The sequence below is a fragment of the Anopheles funestus genome, chromosome 3RL, assembly GCF_943734845.2.
Source record: "Anopheles funestus chromosome 3RL, idAnoFuneDA-416_04, whole genome shotgun sequence".
In the NCBI taxonomy this organism is placed as follows: Eukaryota; Metazoa; Arthropoda; class Insecta; order Diptera; family Culicidae; genus Anopheles; species Anopheles funestus.
This window is the reverse complement of record NC_064599.1, coordinates 40,017,584-40,039,511: the sequence shown is the minus strand read 5'-3', so window position 1 is coordinate 40,039,511 and position 21,928 is coordinate 40,017,584. Positions and strand designations below refer to the sequence as shown.

Genomic DNA, 21,928 nt, shown 5'->3' with positions numbered 1-21,928 from the left:
TAACATTTTGCCAGAGAGTGGTCGTGTACCGCAGTATGATTATTTTATAATTCGTCCACGGAATTTACTGCCCGAAGCGACCTTGAGCAGGACGGGGTGTCGGAAGGACAATATCCAGATTAACTGCCGATGGCACACTAACGAACTCAATTGGCTAGAAAGAAATTGAAGATACTGGTTGAAGCGGAGAGCAAAACCCGTGGCAGCAGGTAAACGGTTCGTCAAAGGTACGGCATTTTGTATCGCTAGTGAAGTGCTCCTCGACTGCCGTCAAGAGAGTGCAAAGCGGCAGTTCAAAATAGCAATAAAAAAGCACAAACGTAGCAGAACTACGAACACACAGATAGAACATGGTGGGTGATAAAAGAATAAAATCCAAAGCTCCTGAAAATGGGGGAACAGACCTTTATTTGCGCTGAGATCAATATTGTGTCATGGACTAAAACGAAAAAGGATCGATGTTGAGCTATGGTTTGGTTTTCACGGAACATCAAAAGTAGCTAGCAAAAGACACCAACATATTTGAGTGTTTAGCTCGTACAGAACAGCTCGTAAACGAAGTGCTCAATCCATGGTCAACTCGTTGAGCAACAAATAAAGAATGTTTCGCACATACAAAGACAAGTACACAAACAAACCAAACACAACGAAGCAATAAACCAAGCCAGAAAGTAATTGGCTGTAATAGTTTGCTCTGTGCCTTTCTTTGTGTGTCCTTCCTTTAGTCCGTCGTAATGGAAATGTCTTAAATTGTGTAAGCAACAAGATGCCAAATGTTCATGTCGATCTATCATTTGACGTTTAGCAATGATGTATTTAGCACTTTAAAGCATGGCGTAAAGCAGATTTAAATCACAATAGTGTTAACTAGAAAGGTTTGTCTACATTTCCAGACGTTTGTTGTGAACCACCAGGCGCCTCCATTAAACGACAGTACATAAGGCTGCTTAAGCATGTATTGCAATACCATTTAATGATGATTAAATATAAAATATATATATTGAGAGATGAGAAATCGTTGATTTGTGGTTCATAAAAAACCGTAATAGTAATAAAGCAGAGCTTCCTTGGTAAGGCTCTTTCATGCCACAGTTACATATTGGATATTGGAGTCATGGAACTCAAACAAGCACATCTGATACAGAAGTTGTCAGTAGCAAACGAGCAGCAAGACAGGTATTCTGGTATTACAAATTGTTCATTGGGGCCATTTTCATTTTTGATTGCTTTTATCTTTGTGATTTGGACAAAGACAATCCGGGCACATTTTTGTCTTCAACAATTCTATACACAGCAGTTCAAGTTTTATTCATTTAATAGGTGTTCTGATTCTGCTTATGACTGGATATTTTGGATAACAAATACAGTTATTATATCGAAGCGAGAGCTCTTGTTCGTTGTAATCCAAATGCGAACATAATAGAAAGATGTTTAAGGAATGAGCTTTCGCAATTTGTCTCTCTCAAAATTTAGTGCTAGCAATTTCCTTGTAACCTATACGGTACCAGGCGTCTCCATTTCAGTGTTTCGTTTCAAAATATTAAAGTTATTGCAAAAAGTTGTATGAAGTTTTCTAAGCCTATAATTGTGTTTTATTTCATACATTTTTTCTGATTGGTTGAAGTAGTTTTATTTTTTAATGATTTATTAAATTATTTGATGCATAAAGTTTGTGCAGCAGTTATTAAATTATTTTTCGTAATTTACATTTTAATCTTGCGATTAACAATAAATGTTTCAATGTTTTTTTCCACGTGTTAATCGAACAATACATAAGTTAACTTAAGATAAAATTACTGCACCAACACTAACTTACCTGTGCGATTAACTCCTTATAACTTTATGTTGAAGTTTAGTTTATCGGGCATAATGTGATTCTCGTACCGGCACTTCCATAGGCGATAGATTGGCTTATCTTTGGATATAGTACGAAATTCATTCGGAATGAAACCTAATTCGGATAAACCAAATCGCACCAGTACTCCATGGTCATGGTCGGGATCGCACTTTCCATTATCCTTTGCTTACGGTTTAAGGCCACGGGCGTTATAACTGTCGTATTAAATGACAGCCCAGTTGTGACGGGTGACGATGAACATGTGTTTTACGCAGCGGTACAGGTGGCTGAAGTGTTACTGCGTTACTTCCGAAACATGCAATTAACATCATTCCGTACAGTTTGTTCGCTGCGATGGTGACAGTTGACCCTTTCCGGTTTACAACGTAAAAAGGCCACAACAAAAAAACCAGAAGAACCACGATCGGAATAGGCACTACATAACCAAACGATGTCACCCGAATCAGTATACTAGCTTCACTGGTTTGGTTGGCTGGAACAGTTCCCATTGTCCGTTCGCTAACACTCTAAATGATGTACGCAATTCGCCCGGAGTTGTTCACGTTCTGTCGTAGAAAGGGCAACAGTCCACTGTACTATTCAGCAGCCCAATGCACTCGGGCTACAGTTTCTTGTATTATAAAAAACAACACATTCTACACGTTTTGTTCACAATTTTCATCAGTTTTGCTACGTTTTTGTTTTGCATACACGGAGTTTAAATTATGGGTTATCTTTTTTACTTTTGTTTAGTTTCGTTAGTATATGTTATGTTTACTTCGCATTCGTGATGGTTTTGCCTTGTTTTGATTAAGATTTGTTGGGTTGCTTGGTTGTTTTGCATGCTTTGTTTAACGTTTTTAATATTTATGTTGTCTGTTTACTTTACTCATCTTTATTGTTGACGTGACGTGCGTGTATGGGTACTTTAGGGGTTAGATGTTGCGTTACTGCTCACGCTAGTAGTATGCTGGTTCGCTTTCCATTTTGCTCTGATTATACTCGAGTATGCTTAACTGCTTTAGTTTGCTTATTAAAATGTTTACCCAATAATACTCGTTTCGGTCTCGTTATATCGCCTTTCTTTGCATTTTTCTTTAGTTTATCATGCTTGTCTTTTGTTTAGAGTTATGTTTACGTTTACGTTTACTTGTAGTTAGAGTTATATGTTTTGTTTTGCGTTTCTAGACGTTCCCGATAATGCTGCACTAGGTTAGATCCACTTATTGTATCGTATATGTATATTTATATATAGATTGCGATTGCTCCTCCGTTAGTGTGCGGTATGCTACCGTTGAATTCTGGCTGCCGATCGCATCCGATCGATACACCCTGATCACTGGGCACACATTTGCAGTCGTGTTCGGGTGGCATCTAGCCCCGTTTTCTGTCCTCTTCCCTACACCCAAAACAAAACAAATCGTCCAACACGCATACTGTTACGTGGTTGCTTCTAAACATTCTACTGGTAAGCTCCGTGGCATGTACGGTTTTCCGTGCGGTTAAAACCGGTGCTAGGCTCTGCCACCGCCCGTATCGGCATTGTCTACTACGTTACGAATCAGTGCTGCCCGTAACCGAGTGTTGCTTTCCGGTGACTGCTGCCCTCGATCTCCGTCTTCGACGTACGATGAGATTGTTTTTAAAAAAATTTGGCCGCCCTCGTGCGTAACGATGCTGTTGCGCCGGGGTCGTCCTTGGCACTTCGTTGGATATTGTTATGTTCGCGCTCAGTTCACCGCCCTTGCTACCACCAACACGGATGCTGTTATCTTCCCCCCTTCCGACACCTTCACGATGGGCGGTAACGTCCTCGCTGGTACTGTTGCTGCTATGAACGCTAGTTCCATTACGGCTAACCGCTACAACACTACGCCGGCGACGACGACGTCGCCCCAGACGCTACTAACTGTGCTGCTCCACCAGACAGATGATGGCGTCGGACGTAACCGCTCCACCGCCGCCCCCGCCACCTCCGCTACCACGCGCCTGCCAGCGCGACACGGGTGCGTTTAGCGGACGGGTGCGGCTGAAGTTGCCGCATCAATTGGCACCGTTGTAGTGTTTGGGCGAATCCTTCGACACCATGTAGGTCGGGATGGCATGGATCGGTGTGTCGCGCGCGAACGTGTACTGTGTCTTGGTTTGCGTGGACGAGCTGGAACTACCGGAGCTGGTATGCGTGAGCGTTACCAGCACTGCCAGCACACTGAACAGTGCGAGCACTAGGAAGACGGTCATAACGATGCAGACGATGCGCTTACGCTTCTTGGACGACTCGGTATCGTCGTCGAAGCTGCTGCCCGCCAGCTTTTTGTCGGCAAACTTTCGACGACCCTTGCGTGACGCACCGAGCGACTTTTGGCGATTCATCTGGTACGTTTTCATGATCACGCCATAGTTGATGTCCATTATATCCATCGGGATGGGTGATATTTCTGTCCGGCCAATATCGTCCAGCATGAGGTTGGAGGAAAGCTTCCGGGACGCTTTGTAGATCTTGTCTGCCTCCTCGGGCGTGAACGCCATACTATCCTTGCGGTAAGGGCTGCCGGTCGCACTGATGATCGCCGGTGGCGGTGGCTCCAGATCCACGATGAAACTTTTCGACTTTTTCGCTTTAAAGTTTTCGCGCGCATCCTGGCGTCCGTTTTTATACCGCAATGAGTACGACTTCTTCTGGTCGAAGATGGGCGATTTCTGGGGCTTAAAGTCGTCCAAAAACGGTGGGTTTGGGCTGAGCAGGTGGGCATTCGAATGTTGGATCAGTGAGCGCCGAAAGCTACCGCCCCCGCTGCCACCCACGTACGGTAGCGCCTGATCGAGGCTGGTGGTACTGTTCTTCTGGTTGTACTTCTTGCTATTCTGCCGACTAACAAACTCCGAGAACGATTCACCCTTCTTGTCTGTCCGGCTGTTGCTGCGAGATCGATAAATTTCGTTCTCTAGCGACGCATTGGCCGAGCTGAACTTTTTCGACTCGCGTGGACTCCGGTCCACCACCTCCGCCGGGATATCCTCCCCAAGTGAATGGAACTTTACCGAGTCCCGCCGTAAAAAGGCCGCGTTTCGCTTCTGCTGATCGTTGAAAGAACGATGCATGTGGCAGTTCCGGCGGTTTGCGTTTACGTTCGGCGAATGCTGACGATAGTTGGCCGCTGCTGCAGCCGCTGCCGCCGCTGCCACCGTTAGCTCCTCATCCTCGTCCTCACCACCGCCGCTACTGACGCCTCCGCCGCTGTCCTGCTTCACTAGATACTCGCGCGGATAGATATGTGTGTGCCGAACGCTGCTATGCCGAATGATCGGTGCGGCCACAATCTCGTCCGGATTAGAGCCACCGCTGTTGCTGCGCGAATGGAACGAGGTGGCCTTACGTAGCTGATGCATCGAAGGCGAGTATACGTGCAGCGTATCCGATCGGCGAAACTGCTTCCTGGCGATGCTCCACGGATCCTCCACCTTGAGCGACGTCGGCGATGCTTCGCTGCGGAAGAATATCTTCGGATCGGGTGAGTGCTTTTGCATCGGTATCGGTGACAGCCGCTCCACCGGGCTGTGGTGCAGGATCAAACTGTTGTCCAGCATGATCGGACTGCTGCCACCCGTAGCACTTCCGCTTCCCTCCCGACTTCCGCCCCCACCACCAACACCACCACCACCGGAAGATCCTCCTCCACCTGCACCACCACTGCCGGGCGAGTAGTTGTCGATCCGCACCGAAACGGTCCGATCGGCTGACTTTAGCTTCGGTGGGCGTTTCTTGCTGATCTCCATCATGTCGAGGATGGCCGGGTCCTGGTGCGTGCTGGCCGACACCTTCGCCATGATCGCCGGTCTGCGTTGTGCCCACGTACCGCTGGCTGATCGCACCGGTGCGTTCTGGCCCCGGGGATACCTGCGTGTCGATGCTATTGCGGTCCCTGGCTAGGCGCTGCTAGTACTGTAGGCAGTACTAGCGCGTCCCGCTGATTAGTCGTGAATGTGTTCGCGCTGCCGCAGAATGGTTTTGCAATAGTTCCGTGCCGCAAACACAGACGGCCGCAAACTGCCCGAAACGCAACGGGTTTCCCCGTACGCTAACACCCGAAGATTCCCAAACAGCAAACAAAAAACAAAACAACGATCCGTCCTCACAAGTGATGCTCACGATCGGATCGTTTGTCTAGCGCACGGCAGCAATGTAGCAGCAGCAGCAGCAGCAGCAACGGTAACACGTGCACCAATGCACCCCAGCCGACCTATACCGAAGCAGCACGGTGCGCAACAACATCGGAATACGAGCACCGCAGCACGGGTGGGAGGGACGATCATTTGGGTGGTTCACTGGTGCGCTTGCCGCTTTCCCTACAGTATTACCAGCAGTGTTACGAACACGACTATCACTACGTAGATGGGAATGATTATTGTCACCATGCGGATGCACTTTACGGTCACTTTCACGGCACGGGATGAAGCAGCGGCAGATGTTCGACCGAACTCGCTGGGGGGTTGCACTTCGGTCGATCTAACCGGTGTAGCAGCGTGATTATGGCACTGATTTGGATTTATAGCAGATGCTGGACAATGCGTTTCAATGCGTGCGTGTGTTGCAGGGATAAAGCATAATTGAAACCACTGACATAAAAAACACTGTGTGCAGAATACCAGAAGTGAAGCACTGCAAAGAAATGATAATAAACATATTTTTCTCCCAATGGTCGACTTTTTTATGTTGTAGCTTTGTTCGATGATGAATGCTGATCGTGCTGATGACTGATTTTGTATGCTTTTTTGAGTTACGCTTTATCGACGTGACAGGGAATGAAATAACACAAAAACACTACTTTTTCTATTACGGTGGTATGGTTGTACGGTAGCAAGAAATACACTGAAGCAAAGGTGGAAGAACCATCTGTTGCGGTTGCAATCCCTTACATGCCTTTTAAATATCGTTTACTTAAATATTTTCAACTTGCATGTTCCTCAAATCCATCCCTGACAAATATATAAATGTATTATTTTGTTCAGGTAACGTAAATGTTTGATTTAGGTTCATAATAAAATTCCTGATGCTGATATATGCTAATAATTTAACTTGTTCCTATTTATATTTTAACAAACTACCTGCATGGCTCTCGACAGAACGATAAGATGACAGGCAGTTTTATTTAAAAGATGTTCATTAATTCTACAACAACTTGTGGGGAAACATTTTGTTAGTGTTCTTCTTCCACCATTTAACACAAGAGATTCAATAGATACGATAGAGTGAACATACAATACTGAAACGCGTAATCGAATATGATAAACGTAGTAGTTAATTTAGGATTTTCTGCCTTTTGTTTGAAGTTTCGTTTGAAAGGAACTATTAGGATGATGTGCCTTTCGTTTGATGAGTTAAGCTTAAACACGATACAAATATCAGTAGACTTAAAAGTTGTCAATAACACAGTTCAATACATTAAATACATATTATGTTTAATAATGTATTCCTCAATGAAACACACAGGTGTTTCTAAATTACACGTCGAAAAGAATCAAATTAAATCAAGCACAAATTTATCACAATAATGGCCATAAAAACTCGTCTGGTTCGTAATGGCTTGGTGTTCTGTGATCGATTCACTATAATCAATCATCTGTACACGTGGCAAGAATTGCATAAGGCAACGAAAACAACGTATCATTTGTACGACAGGTATGCTAACACGGCAATACATTACGCCTTAAAGATTATCGAGATGCATGATAAAAATAGAATTACTGGTAACTTTACATACGCCTGTTGTTAGTATTTTGTTATTTGCCTATGAAGCATAAGCGTTTCCTCGGGTAATTTAAACGATCAGTCAAATTGTTTCGCAAAAATTCAAAACAAAAGTAAAGTTTTAAAATGGATCTTTTCTCTCGCAGAATTACACAGCACATGGTACAATGTTTAATGGTAAGACAGAGAAAATTTGCTAATCCTATATGCTGTACAATAATCTTTCATTATCATCCCTTGTCTAAGCTGATAAAAGCTTCCGCCGAAATGTTGTCATTAAAAAAGATTAACAAAAAAAGTTTTGTTGGTTTAACATTTTTTCTTTCGCTGGTTTCAACAATTTCAACTAAAACTACAACGAACAAACAAACACATAAAAATATTTTGCTCAAGCAATCCCAATTGAGGACGTTAAGATTGATCCGAAAGCTTCCAGATAGAATCAAAAGGGCGAAAAGAATCCATAAAACAAACGTCTTAAACGTCTGAATTGTTATCAGACGTTTCACAAATATGATATCACCCTATAAGAAGAGCGGCAATCAATTTGTTGTAACCGTTGCACCTAATAGCTTTATCGCAAACATTATGGATGAATTACTTTAAAGATGCTTGTTTTTTATAACGTTAAATGGTTCAACTATAAAAATAAAATTGCACTTGCACAACACACAAAAGAATGAACAAGAACGGAAAAAAAGTTCTGCCAAAGGAAACGATTTCTTTCGGGAAAAAGCATGATGATGCATAAATCAACAAATGGTGAAGCGAAATGCACCAGAAACCCGAGCCAAATGGAACGGAAGTAGCAGTACGAGTTCGAAAAGATCGTTCCGGAAATCGTGAACCAACAGGAAACTGCAAAATACAACAACCAAAAAAAACCGTAGCTTTCTAACGTCTCGTCCGCGCTAGACGCTGGTTTGTCAGGGATTATCATGGTCGGTGGTCGGGTGGTTTGCTTTTACCTCTTCGTTCCACTTTTTTACCCTTCGCTTACTGTCATCGAGAGGATTAGGTGCAGGAAGGCGCCTTTTTGTGACAAGATGTTATCGATAAAATGTGGGATTTACCATTTCATCACGATATGATGCGATATACATAGTGTCGTCTTTTCCTAGCTGTAGTGATTTTGCCGGGAATTTGCTGAATTTGTGTCGTAAGAGATGAGTAGGTGTGGGTGCTGACGTGTCATGGAAAACATAATTTATGAATACGATTTTGTGTACTAGCACTTACAGTGGCATGTGCCGCACATAAGTCAATTAGTTATGATGATAATGACGAGTTATGTAATGCGTAAAAAGGTATGACATAATAAAGAAAGTTGTAAGCAGTCGTAAATCAAGCCCACGTCTCAAGTTTTGGTTGCGTATTGGGTACGCAAGAGTTTTGCTTTTTTATTGGGTTTATTGTTAATTCTTTTGCGTCTTAGTGTAAACTATTTAAAAAAAATCACTTATAAATATGTTCCTGTTCCAACACAATAAATGTCGAAGCTTTACCAAAATATAATCTTTGTTGGGTGTAACAATAAATATGTTTGATTTAAAAGAGTTTGTTTTTCCTCGGTATCTATTTCGGGCTCGTGAATAACAGCAGGAAAATTTAAAAAAGCGTCATTACCTTCCATCTTGCGTCATAGAATCAGTTTGAAAAGCAAGAACCAAATATGCACTCCAAGCTTATGCACATAATCGCCCTCCTTAAGCATGCAGGCGAAGTGCCTTCAATAAGTAATGGACTATCCAAGCACATATTAATACAACCAGTACCAGCTGCAGTGTGTGCATTCGAGGTTACGATCTTTGACAATGCAGCGTCGGTCTTTGCTCAGTATTCAACTATTTCCCAACGCTCGGCACAGGTTACAGGTTGCCGCAACTAACGTGTCTTGCGCGAGTGTTTGTAGTGTGCAATCAGACAGCCACAATTACCGAAGCCCACGACGGGGTGGGGGTGCCCTGGTGTGGTTTGCGGCATTTGTGGTTTTCCACCCCTCCCCCCGGGCACCATTTCCATTCTCGTCAGTGCCACTTTTATGCTTGCAAGCGTAAAGAAACAATGAAGCATTTTCAGGCACCGACAATGACGAACCGGGGGTCCCCCAGTTTATTGATATTACGTAAACCGCATAGTTCAACCTAAATTCAATTTGAGGCTGATAAAGTTCAACAAAAGCTATTTCCCTCCAGTCGCAAGTTTCGGTGTTGCCGAGCAGAGCGTCGTCCTGCCCGTACATGGGATCATACACGAGCTGCATAGTTTCAGCCACCGTGTGCAAACGAAGTGGAGTGGCATATCGTTCGAGGCTATAAAACGAACGAGATTCTTGTGTTGTGCAACCGGGCTGGGAAGTGATTTTGGGGAACCGATTTGAGGGTAATGGGAAATGGAAAACGTTTTCTTCGTTGTCGCCGGGAAAGGAAAGCATTGTGCGTTCGGCGTGTGTTTGTCTAAGAAGGGATGATTTGCGTTTGTGAACAATCTGTTACTCGGCACTTGTTGGCTTCTGGTTTGCCGGAATCGATAGCGTCATGTGGTAAGGACATTGTAATGCTGGATAAAAGGCAATGTAAAATATTGTTTGAAACAAAAAAAGGCCAATGTTTCAATGCTCATAATAGTTAAATCGAGGGTAATCGATGTAGATGAAAGGAAGCTTGGTAACATATTTTTGTAGAATCCGTTATTATATATTCCGATGAAAGCTCGTCTAAACGCGTCTATTGCAGTATAACATATTCTTTATATTTGTTGCATTTGAATGAAAACAGCGTTTATTGAGAGCTATATATTTTGGCTCATTTGATGATGTCAAAAATTAGTCAAAAACTAGTCAAAAATCAGTATTATGGTATTAAATACCAAAATATCCCACAGTATCATTCAGTTTGAAGCTACTTCTTTATTAGAAATTAGGAGCAGGTCGTTAGGTCCGGATTGTGAGGGAAAACCAAGAAATTGCATATTAATCAACCACAAAACCCATCATCATCATCCTCAGCATCAGTAGTAAAGATAATAAATGGAGTCAGAAGGGCCCTGACTATAACAAATATATACTCAGATACGCGTGATTATTTTTCGAGTCCGAATAATCATCAGTCGTAAAGGACCAAATAATGAGTGTACTAATATGAATATATGAATTCTGTTCCATGTTTACGACACTCAAATTCTCGGCGAATTCTAAAATTTTGCTCGTGAAAATTGTTGACACTATAAGAAATGATAAAAAGATGATGAAAGTGTCATTCAAATACTTTTTTTAATTGTGCAGCTGTTCTGGTGGATTGAAGACGTCAATATAAAGATACCGAACAACCTAATTCGCAACGTTTTAAATCATAATGACAAATAAGTAAAGAATGTATGTCAACGGTTTTGCGGTTTCAAATTGGACATACAACGCCTCCCCTGTACATGTGGACGACGTTAAGGGCTGGGACGTTCGGTATCGTTCGGAGTTTAATTCACTCTTCGATAGTAAGTTGATCATACAGCTCATAAAGCTCGTCATTGTAGCGGCTTCTCAATTGACTTTCTACACAACACGTCACAACCACCAAGTAGTTATTAATAAGTAGTAGTAAGTAAGTAAAAACATGTAAAAAAAATGCAATTTAATGTAAATTTAAGTTTAATAAGCAAAAACTAAAGTTTAAGAAGCAAAGTATATAGAAGACTAGATGAAATTGGTAAAATTCATAAAAAGAACAATTTTTTTTTAAAATCGTTCGAATATAGAATATTCACAAGAATTGTTATGTTTGCTAAAAAGGTAAAAAAATTATTTTGCATTTAAAAAAAAAGAAACATGTTTTTACGAATATCATAATTTGGAATGCACTTGAATTGCTGGTTAGCCAACAAGTTGGGAACTGATGATTACACACCTGAGGGCTACAAACACCTTCCTAGAATAGTCGACCCAAAAAAGTAATTCAGAGAAATTGTTTAGAAAACAGCCCACACAAAAAATCCATGCTAAAAGCAACGGGTCACAGGATAATGATAATCCTAATTGATGTGTTGGCTGTAAAACGTGGTGGTAACTGTTTGAAAGTTTCTATTGAAGTTCTGATTGTTTAAAAAAATCTATCGGTTTATCTCGTATTGCACTAAATTATTTGCAATTTTTCATTTGCATGTCTGCTAGTTCTGCCTATAGTCAATTCCATACCATTACCAGAAAATTACTTCAAAGACGTTAGATTCATAATCACGAGTACTAGCTCTAACGGCCGGGAAAGTACCGAGAAAAGAAACATAATGAATGGCATATCCGGGCAGGGTGGACGTACCGGAAGGTTGAGGCAAAAGTTTTAATGTAAAAAGTTAAATGAAATGATGGGAACGAATTAATAAAATCTCACAGCACAAATAAGAACCCGAAGCGCGACACCCGTGTCAATGTGTTGCAAAGTGGTTGCAAAAAGATTTGGCAACCATCCGCAAACCGTCGAAACGGATGTGCTGACCAGCGCGCGCGCACCGCACAGGATTTGTGACGATATTTATCCATTGCCGCAATCACGCCAACATGGACCGGGAAAACAATTTGAATCTTACGGACGAGATTTATTTACAATCTGGCCTACGGGCAAAAGGGCTTCTTCTTTTACGTTGGTGCTTTGGTGCTGCTTAACGTTTTGAATTGATGAATGGATTTTTGATTGAATTTAATTGGGAACAAACTTCTCTCTGTGTGGGGGACAGGGCTCATTGTTGACAAATGGAGTTGGTTAGGATAATGGAGTAATCGGAGTTGTTCGATGATAAATGTCTAACCCTTTTTTGTTAGAAAATCAGACAATAGCTCAAATTTGTGTTTTTTCTCCTTTGCGAACTAAAAGGTTTCTAAACATTTCATTACTGTAAAGTGAAATAGTTTGTTTACGGTTAATTGCAATAAAGAGTTTGCTAAAAGATCGAATTTCCGGTTGTAAGTGTGTTAAATTAAGCTTATCCATCAAACGCTCCCAATCTTTCTATTAGTTATGATTAAATATTTAAGTTTAAATAAATGGATATAGCAAAAACGTGCCTAACTTCAACCGTGTTTAGATAGCTAAATAACAAACAGCTGACAATCGTAGATACATCATTGTTAAAAACTTAAAACCAGCTTTTCGTTCCGCTCTTGGTTCTAGGAAAAGTGATAAAACAACGAGTCCGGTAGCGTTCGTGGGGCTCCAGCTAATGGACCGGTAGTAGTCACTGGTGAAAACCCACGTCAACAAAACGATGCCAAAAGCTGATGATGATGGTCTTAAATTGTGGTGCAGAGTGTTATCGGTGTCAGCGAGCGATCCCATTTCCGGGATGGTACGGCCTCCGGACTGACATGACTGATGGTTTCCCATCGAGCGGTTCTACGGCGAGCGTTTGTTTGTAGTTCATTTATCTTTAAATTGAATCCAATCCATGTAGGAAGTGAAACGTTTTGGACAGGTGCGAGGAAGACAACATTTCCCTCGTTCACTCGGTCCATGTTGGCTTCGCAAAAGGAAACGAATCGACACACGGACATCAAGCTTACAGGTTTTGTGTTTTGTTAATGACGTCCGGTTAAGTCGATTTGTACCAGGCACCTTTCTGGGGCAGCAGCGAAGCCAGCGGTAAGGCAAATGGATCACATTAGCAAATGGGGTTTGAAGTTGGTTGCCATCGAAAGAAACGTACATTAGATTATCGATGGGATTGGTGACCCATTAAGGGTTTGAAATTTTTGTTTGATGATAGTTTTGAAACTGGATCTAAAAGTACTTTTGCTTGTGCTGTGCAGCTGTATGCTATGCAACCAAATTGCAAAACAGTGCTTTTAAACGGATTTAACAAATCGAAACCCTTGACGATTGTAAAAGCTAAGCTAAGTAATTAAGCTTATCGCTCAAGCAAAATGAACAAACCATTTTGTAGCAGTAAATGAAGTGCATTTAAATACGCTTGCTCGAGTTTACGGGTACCGTGCTTCAACCTCTCCATTGCAACAGCTATTAGCTCTACAGTTGAAGTGTTAAGCAGTGTTCGAACAGTTTTGCAATTGCATCGTACCGAAAGCGATCAATGCCAAAAATAGAAGCAAACCCCATCTCGCCGACAGGAAAAACGAAGTAATTTGTCCGTATGTTTCAATGTCGGCAATCGGCCATCACCATACAGCTGTGTTTTTGTTTCAAGCAGTACTGGAAGAGTGTTGCTTACACACAGTGATTGTAAGAGGCACTTGAATGTTAGACGGAAGTCGTTCAGTAGACTGCAACTGTTAGCCAAACGGAACGATAAATATCTGCCAGATTCATTTGCTTCCTACGGGCAAATGGATTTTCTGTTTGTTATATGAGCAATATTTCTTTCCCGTTCCGGTGAAATCCGACCAGCGGGGTGTGCCCTTATTTCCGTCCTTCTTCTGCTCGCTGTCTAGTTGTACCAGCTGTACTTATCAATAACAGCTCTTTCTGTTTCATTAATGGCTCATGAATGGTTTTAAGGGTATGAAGCTCGTAGTGTAACTTTTGTACGAAGTGTGCGAGTAGCCGCTAGGAAGAATCAAATTCTGATTCCATTTTCGTTTCACACACCTTGAAGTGGCAATCCTGTTAGAGAATAATGAAATAATTCTCTGAAAATGTAGATCAAATTCTAATGAATCTAATAGAATTCTAAAAGGATTAAAACAGATTTAACTCCTCGAAAATTTCATTTCATATAAAGACACGATATAAAGATATAAATATAAAGACACAGATAATAATTTCAAATCAACATTGTAGTACATCGTTTAATGAGTCTAAAAAGATCCTATTCTTTAAATATTTACTACTAATAGAGTATTATGCCTATACACTGTAAGGAGTTGTAGAATATTGAAGAAACGTTTTATTTCTAGTATTCATAGGGCGAAAAGCGGGGCAGAACGTAACGACGACGATTTTACAGAACTATACCGGGTATCAAATCTCATCCAGAACCTTTACTCATGCGTAGGACTGGTTATCTCGCTATGAGTAATTAAAGTCTTGACTAACCAGAAATTTGCCAAGACCTTTAGAGGTAGTAGTGCCACAAAAAAATAAATAAATAACTTTTTCGAAATAATTCTTAAACATTATTTCAGTATAATGTAATTGAAGATAACTTAATGTTTTGTACCATGGCTAAAAACGAGAAGATGAAAGGACTTTATTTTCCTAATTGATAAGCTTATTTCTAAGAAACTGATATCAATCTAGACTTTCAAAGTCTTCAGTAATTTCGTTTAAATCAAAAAGAGATTTCGTTGAAAGTTAAATCACTGATCAAGTAACTATTATTTGATTCCATTCAACTTCAAGGAAACATCACAGTACAATAATACTGCTTCAAATGTATAAGGTTGAGATGTTATATCTCAACCTCTTTTACCATCTGTATAATGTTTTAAATTTTACGAACATTTAAGAATTACATGAAGTTATCATAACAGTAGCTAAAGTTTTTCCACACTTCAGGGGTTCTACATTTATTTTCCCTCAATTGAACTTTAAACCTCGTTTAGACATTAAACACACATCAGCCAAGATAACTAGAAACAAATACTCCAAAGAGGATTGGGCAAGTTCTCGCACCCTTTAGATAAATAACGAAACAACCACTTACGTATGATCAAACAGCAAAGATGGGAATAACTGTACTAACTAGCATGAAGTTATTTATTTTTTTGCCATTTTATCATGCCAATGGTGTACGCTTTACTTCCACGTTGGAACCAACGTTAAAGTATAAAATAACGAAAATTCTCATTTTCAAGTTCCTTAGGTTTAAGCTCAGCATTGCTTCCCTCAAGAATTTATGCAATCACACCAAACGATCAGCATAAATCACACACCCAAAATGAGATACGTTGCTATCGTCACTCAAAAAATACATAAGTGTCACTTACGACCCATCCGCATAACAGAAGTTTTGCACACAACACACATGGGATGTAAAATACGTGTAAAAAGTTGAACCAACAAAATGACAGCAAAAACTGTTCAAATAATTCGCTAAAGTAAAAGTGAAGCTACTTTAAATGAATTTCACTTTCTAAATTCAAAGTCCGAAACAGGAGTCACGTTCGCTTAGTGGTATTTAATTTGTGACAATAAATTATGAACCAAAGTCTTAAACGATCAGCATGTCACTGTGACAGTGGAGCGTAAATTGTACGAAAAAGCTATCGTTTCAAGTGTCCAACAACTTGGCCAGGTATGCAGGAATATATAGGATCAAATTATATTCATTTTAGCACGTTTGCTTTAGAAATTATAGAAGAGTGATGCAAAAAAAAACAACAACTCGTCCGCTTTCATGTCGTCACAGTAACTTTCGTGTCGGTTTTGGTTAAAATTCGGTGATGCTGATGAAAGGTGCCGGCACGTGACGGAGCAGTGCAGGATAGATCAAATGAAAAGAACTTTCAAGACGGTACGTTTTTCAAAAGAATGGAAAACTTTTCCCCGAAGGTAATTATTAGATAAAGTAAGTGCTGACATTGGGCAATAGGCAGCAGCATGACAATCTGCTAAAGAAGGTAAACAGAAAACAAAAAAAAAACAAGAAAAAAGTATAATGATGAAGTGCTTCCAGTGCTTCGGTTGGGGGGAAGAAAAGGGGTTGAAATTTTGTTTCGAAGAAAATGGAACTGTAATTAAATTATTCGAAGGAACCTTTTCTGGAGGCACGGCAATGCTGTGGAGGCGTAGACATATTTTTAGCACAATTTAATTGCAATCATCCGTAGTATAAAGTGACAATTAGAAGCAACATAATCACCGATAATTGCACATGGTGTGCAGAAGCGACCGTAACGTGTAATAAAACAGTGGACAATGATTATTACATGGTGGCTCTCAATGTTGAAACCGGGCTGTGAATGTGGCTATATAAACATAGACAAAAAAAAACATCAAGCCCGATATCATATGAAAGACAAATCCCAGACAAATTATTATTGATGAGCGACAACTTGAATGAGCAGAGTCGTCATCTTTGTCATCGTTTTCATCATTCAACGTTCCATTCATACATCATTAAGCATTCTGCAAAGGATGATCAAAAGCATAGCAGAAAGAAGAAAGAATGGAACTCATCAGCCACCACACGTTTGATAAGGGCGTATGAGATGTATGTTCCGTTTCATCCCCAAATCCCAACGCATCGTCAACAAAAAATCCCTTTGTAATGGGGAACTTGACGGGGTGTACGTGGCATATGGGGAAAAAAAGATATAAATTGGATGGTTTTGCTGCTTTGCTGGGTTACGGTTGCGTTCTTGTGGGGCTTTCGCTTCCGTATTGTAATTTGTGATCAAACATAATCCGCACAAGGAAAAAAAGGAGAAGGAAAATAAAAAAAAAACTTTTGCCTGAAATGAAACACACATACGCAGATCACGAAATGGAGAAGCCGATTCGAAAATTATTTACTTTGAATTCTCTGCGGGTTATTGTTTAGACGTGATGCTCGAGTTGTTGACAGGATCAGAGGGTAGAGGGTTTGTGAGCATGTTGTTGTTCTTGCACTGGATTTTAGTGTTGGTTTTCGAATAGTATATTATCTTGATCAGCTTATCGCCTTCTATGTGCGTTACTTTAGTTTCGGAATCGAATAAAACATAAGCATTTTTCTTACGGCATTCCTGAACTTACTGTAGCCAAGCAGTTATTTTTCCATTACTTAATAGTAGGATTAGCTGATGCACTATGCCTTTTCGTTAAACTCATAACACACTTGCAGGCCGTCATTGATTCGGTGAATGTGCTAAACGTAACACAGTATCAACCGTTCGGTATGGATCTGGATTTGACGTTGATTAGGATACCTTACTTGGTCATGCTAAGATCAAACGATACCTACATCCGAAATTGATACCCATTGGTCTGGCGTAGGAATGTTAGTGGACTGCTCAAACAAAATACATAACCTTACAATAGTACGTCATGTGTCCATTTCAGCAACTTCATGTGTCTATGTGTCCATTTCTGCATCTTCATTCGAATGTACTTGCGGAGACAGTTGAGTGATACATTTTAGGTTCTCATTTCCTACGAGGTACATTCACCAAAAATCAATTTCCAGAGTTGAATAAAAATAAATTTTATACAATAGATATTTATTTTTATTTATAGGAAAAACAGCAACATCTGAATAATAAATTAATTAATTAAAAAAAATTAAAGTTTTTTGTACTACAACATAAATAAAAACAAACTTTCAAGTACTAACTTTGTAAGCCATTGTCCCTTTTTTCTTCGGTCCATGCTATCGGCCCAACTAGATAACTTTCCAGCCAACCCATGCAAACAGTTTGGCATTGCACTGTTACAGAGGGATCTCGTATATAATGCAACCATTCCCATCACGATACACAACGCGTACTGTCGAGAAAGAGAGTATGATTGGCATGTGAGTGGTACCGATCTGCAGAGTGTTTGTAAGTTTTGTATAAACACTAATCAGGCGCAAGCGGATGTAAGCATGGGCCGCAGCTGACTGACTTCCTCCCTACCGGAGCGAGTTTTTGCAAGTGTAGAGGTTACGGTGCTATTAATAGCATTAATATCTACCAGCAGTGGTTTTACTTTTTTCGCCGCCCCATTCTACCATTGCCCTGCAGCAGCAGCTAACTAATACGGCATGGCAAATGGTGGCAAGAGGAACCGATGCTCCACGATCAACCTCCTGACCCCGGCACTGATCTAGCAACGTGCTGTTGCACTCACCCAATACACCCTTAGTTTAGCGATTACGACTATGACTGCCGTTGACGTACGTACGTACGCGTAGAGTGGTGTATGTACCGGCTAGGCCCAACGTTCTCGGACACTGTGCCGTTCTTTTCGAAGCGCATCGCAGAAGAGTTATGGAAGAAACGACCGGATGACGTTCAGCATTCGGTTGGAAAATGATTGCTGTTTGGTTTGGCGGGAGAGGGGATTGTGTTTTGCAACAATTTTCGTCGATTACAGCCTGTCACACTGTAGCGATGCTATAGTGTGTCAATGTTGCCCTACCACAACCACACTTCGAAAACGGGGTGTGTTTGTGTACACGTCATGTTTCGCTTTTAAAGCTCCGGCTTGCATTCTTCCTGCTCTGTACCAAACGTTTTTCCATCATTCCATGAGGCATGAAAGCAAAAAATAAAAAAATAAAACATACACACAGAGAACGGTGCATCTCATGGTCAATGCTTATGCAAAACCCTTGGCGTGCATAAACCTTTCGTACAAAACGGTGCAGAAAAGTGTGTCAGATGTAGATCAATAAAACGATCCCACATACTAAACCGGGAGCGGAAACCGAGAAGTCAGTCAGCAGACGTGCTAGATAGATGCCTAGATTCTAGCAGAATGGGATAATATGAAAAGAGGTGGAAGAAAGAAAATAGCAAAGAAGAACGATATATCCTGACGAGTCCTTGGATGAGCCGTTCCCTATGACAGCACCCTTTTTAGAAAACGGATGCACCCCGAGGGAGATCTGTCAATGGCCGTTTCCGAAATTGCCTCGGATTGGTATGGAGGGTTCCAGTACTAGCTATCAGTACGCCATGTTACACCTTGCTATGTGTCATATTGTGTTAGTGTTGCGGTTATGAGAATGTTTGAAATGTGTTGCAACATTTATAAAAGTAGAATGTGTTTGTTTCAATTTAAATAATCACAAAAGCCGACAGTACATCTAGATGTACATAGATAGTTGTTTAAAAGCCATGTAAGATTATAAAAAAACTTCTTAGAAGAACATAACAAATCTGTTTGCAAGAAACAAGAAGTAACAACAACAGCGCAACGATTGAACAGAACATCTTTCGTGTTGCTGATGCGGTAATGTGCAAACGGTACCATTTCAATTCAGTCTGAGAAACGGCGCAAGATGGCCACATTGCTTGACGGATTGAAGGTACACGTTACGATATCCGTTGTTACCGCAACGCTTCTGCCTACATGGAAAGCGCAAAAAATCTGGCAACGGCAGCACTAACCGATGATGATGGTTATGAAATCCTTTGCCGTAGCATTGCTAAATAACTCTCCCGTTCAGACCGTGCACACCGCACACTGTACCTTGCTGGCCCGATGCTTTCTCTCCACCATTCGCAATGCCGCGGAACGATGACGATGATTGAATGAAATTGCATTTTTACTAATGGAAATGTTTTTGCTTGACTAGCAATAGGTAAGCGTATAGTCCCCCCTTGGGAGTTGTTTGGGGCCAGCTGCATCATGTGGGTGGATGGGTGTGTTTGTACATTTTTTCTTTTTTTTTCCTGCAAAAAAGACAATCTGACGGTCTCTCGCATGCGCCACGCGTCATGTCGGGCTGCTGTGAGGTGCTGCAACAGTCAGCACGAATATTTGCCAGCAGAAAGGCAATGGACGAAGTTTCATTGTTGGCACGGGAAGAACCGAAAAACAAAACGCGGGTGGAACGCGAACAAGCGTCTCAGATAAATGGTTTTGATGTGATTGTTGGGTCGGGTTTTTGGAGCGTTCGGGACGGTAGGTTGGACAAGGATAAGTAATACCCGAACAGTGCGAGAAAGCGCGAACGAGTGGTGCTTTCCTGAGGTATTATTTCAAGGTAAACGAGCGCGAAACTCATGTTACATATACTCGAACGCTGGTTGTGCTTGTCACGATCAAGAGCAAAAGAAGAAAGAAATATTATTTTTACATTAATTGACTTTAATTTGGACAGTGCAGTTAGTCCATTGATATGGTGTCTTTTAGAGGTTTTATATTTAGTTATAATAAATAATTTAGTTAGTTACACAAATAAATATTTTGATCTTCCACAAATAAATGTCCTTCAATGTTAAAGAACACGTCGTTCTGCTTAATACATACTCCAAAGGAATTTATTCGAAGGTCTTAGTGTCCTGCCTTCCCTGCCTTACATATGTACCAAACGATTCAACCAACCAAGTCTGCATAGATACGATTGATTTTCCCAACCGGAAATACGTTCTTCTGATAATAATCGTGTGTGCTGGCTTGTCTGCAGCTGACAGACAGTAAGCAGGATATACTCAAGGTATAAGTCTGTGCGAGACTACTTATGCCATTGTGAAGGATTTCTCTCCTTCGGGCAAGATTTAAGTCAAAGCCATTTCCAAAAGGACTTACAAAAAGTCTTCACCAAAGCTTCTCGATGCGATAGCTAATTTCAAAAGAAAGGCTACATTGTAAGGCGATGCGAGAGGGTTCTGGCAGTGATGCAAATTCTTCGACCGGAAGGTGTTTGCTGTGAGGCAAACAACACAATGCCAAAGATGAACCTTCCCAAAGACGACCCGAGATGGACGGGCAGAGAAAGATTGAGAAAAATACATAGTACATACGTTGCGAAGGTAGCTTTTATCACCTGTTCGTGTAGATGGGAAACGGGCCCAGTGCTTGACATATACCCTGCAGAGTGAAGTGTTGAAGCATTAGAGCAGCTTTTCGATACAGAAGATGTTGTTTACAGTGAGTCGTCAGATAGGAAGTAAATAAAGTTCTCAGAAATATTTAGATTGGTTGAGTTTGAGATAACTACAAAAGGGTCAGGGGGTCATAGTGTTGTCGAATGTTTTTCAGTACAAGTCATTTGTTCAGAACATTTCTCATCAAGTTAATCACAACAAAACGAAAAATATTGTTAAATAACATTCTTCTATTGTTCTATAAACGCTGTCTAGTATTCTGTCGTAAAAAAAGAAATCGAAAAAAACGAATATCGTATAGACGCAAACACAGTAAACAAAAAGGGATGTTTTACGGTTGAATAAGAGAATAAATTGAAAACAAGCGAAAACATTACCCTACGATTATTGTTGGATGGTCGATTCAATTTGAGAAGGGTTTTCTTTGATTCTAAACCATTCTCAACATGAAAGGGTTTAATATCCTACAGCACGAAGCAGAAAATCTAACCGTTCCTGAAACATGATCAACAATATATGGTGTCAGTGTTTGTTACAGGATTGGTGGATTCCAGTTAACTTTGTATCAAATTAAACGGAGATTTAAACGTGGCAAGCAGCTGGTTTATTGACAGCGGCTCCGGGCTACACATGATAAGAATTTCAGTAAATCGCATCCGGACCGTCCCTTATTTACAGGAGTTGGAAAATATGTCACTCAAAATGTAGTGACAGATATACATTGAATTCGTTTGTTTACGCTGTATTGATATTTTAAGTATCAAAATAAATAAAACGTGAAGTTGATATAATGTACTTGAAAAAATGTTTTTATTTTTTTGTGAAAAAAGTATGACAATAATAATATTTTAATAACTTAGTTAGTGATATGTTTTTTTATTCA

At 40.8% G+C, this 21,928-nt stretch overlaps 1 protein-coding gene across 7 annotated transcripts in view; it reads right to left on the bottom strand.

The window, feature by feature from the left end:
• The window catches only part of LOC125768827 (uncharacterized), a 109,382-nt gene that overhangs the window by 14,998 nt on the left and 72,456 nt on the right, over positions 1–21,928 (bottom strand). For 2 of the 7 annotated variants that reach the window (XM_049437004.1, XM_049437005.1), the window contains exon 2: positions 1,817–6,497. The exons of 4 other annotated variants lie outside the window; for them this stretch is intronic. In XM_049437004.1, the coding sequence (XP_049292961.1) occupies positions 3,881–5,665 (1,785 nt within the window). In that variant the 5' untranslated portion in view covers positions 5,666–6,497 and the 3' untranslated portion in view covers positions 1,817–3,880. Of the gene's footprint in view, positions 1–1,816; positions 10,878–21,928 lie in introns of those variants that run through there. One more of the 7 variants, XM_049437006.1, reaches the window with a different exon arrangement.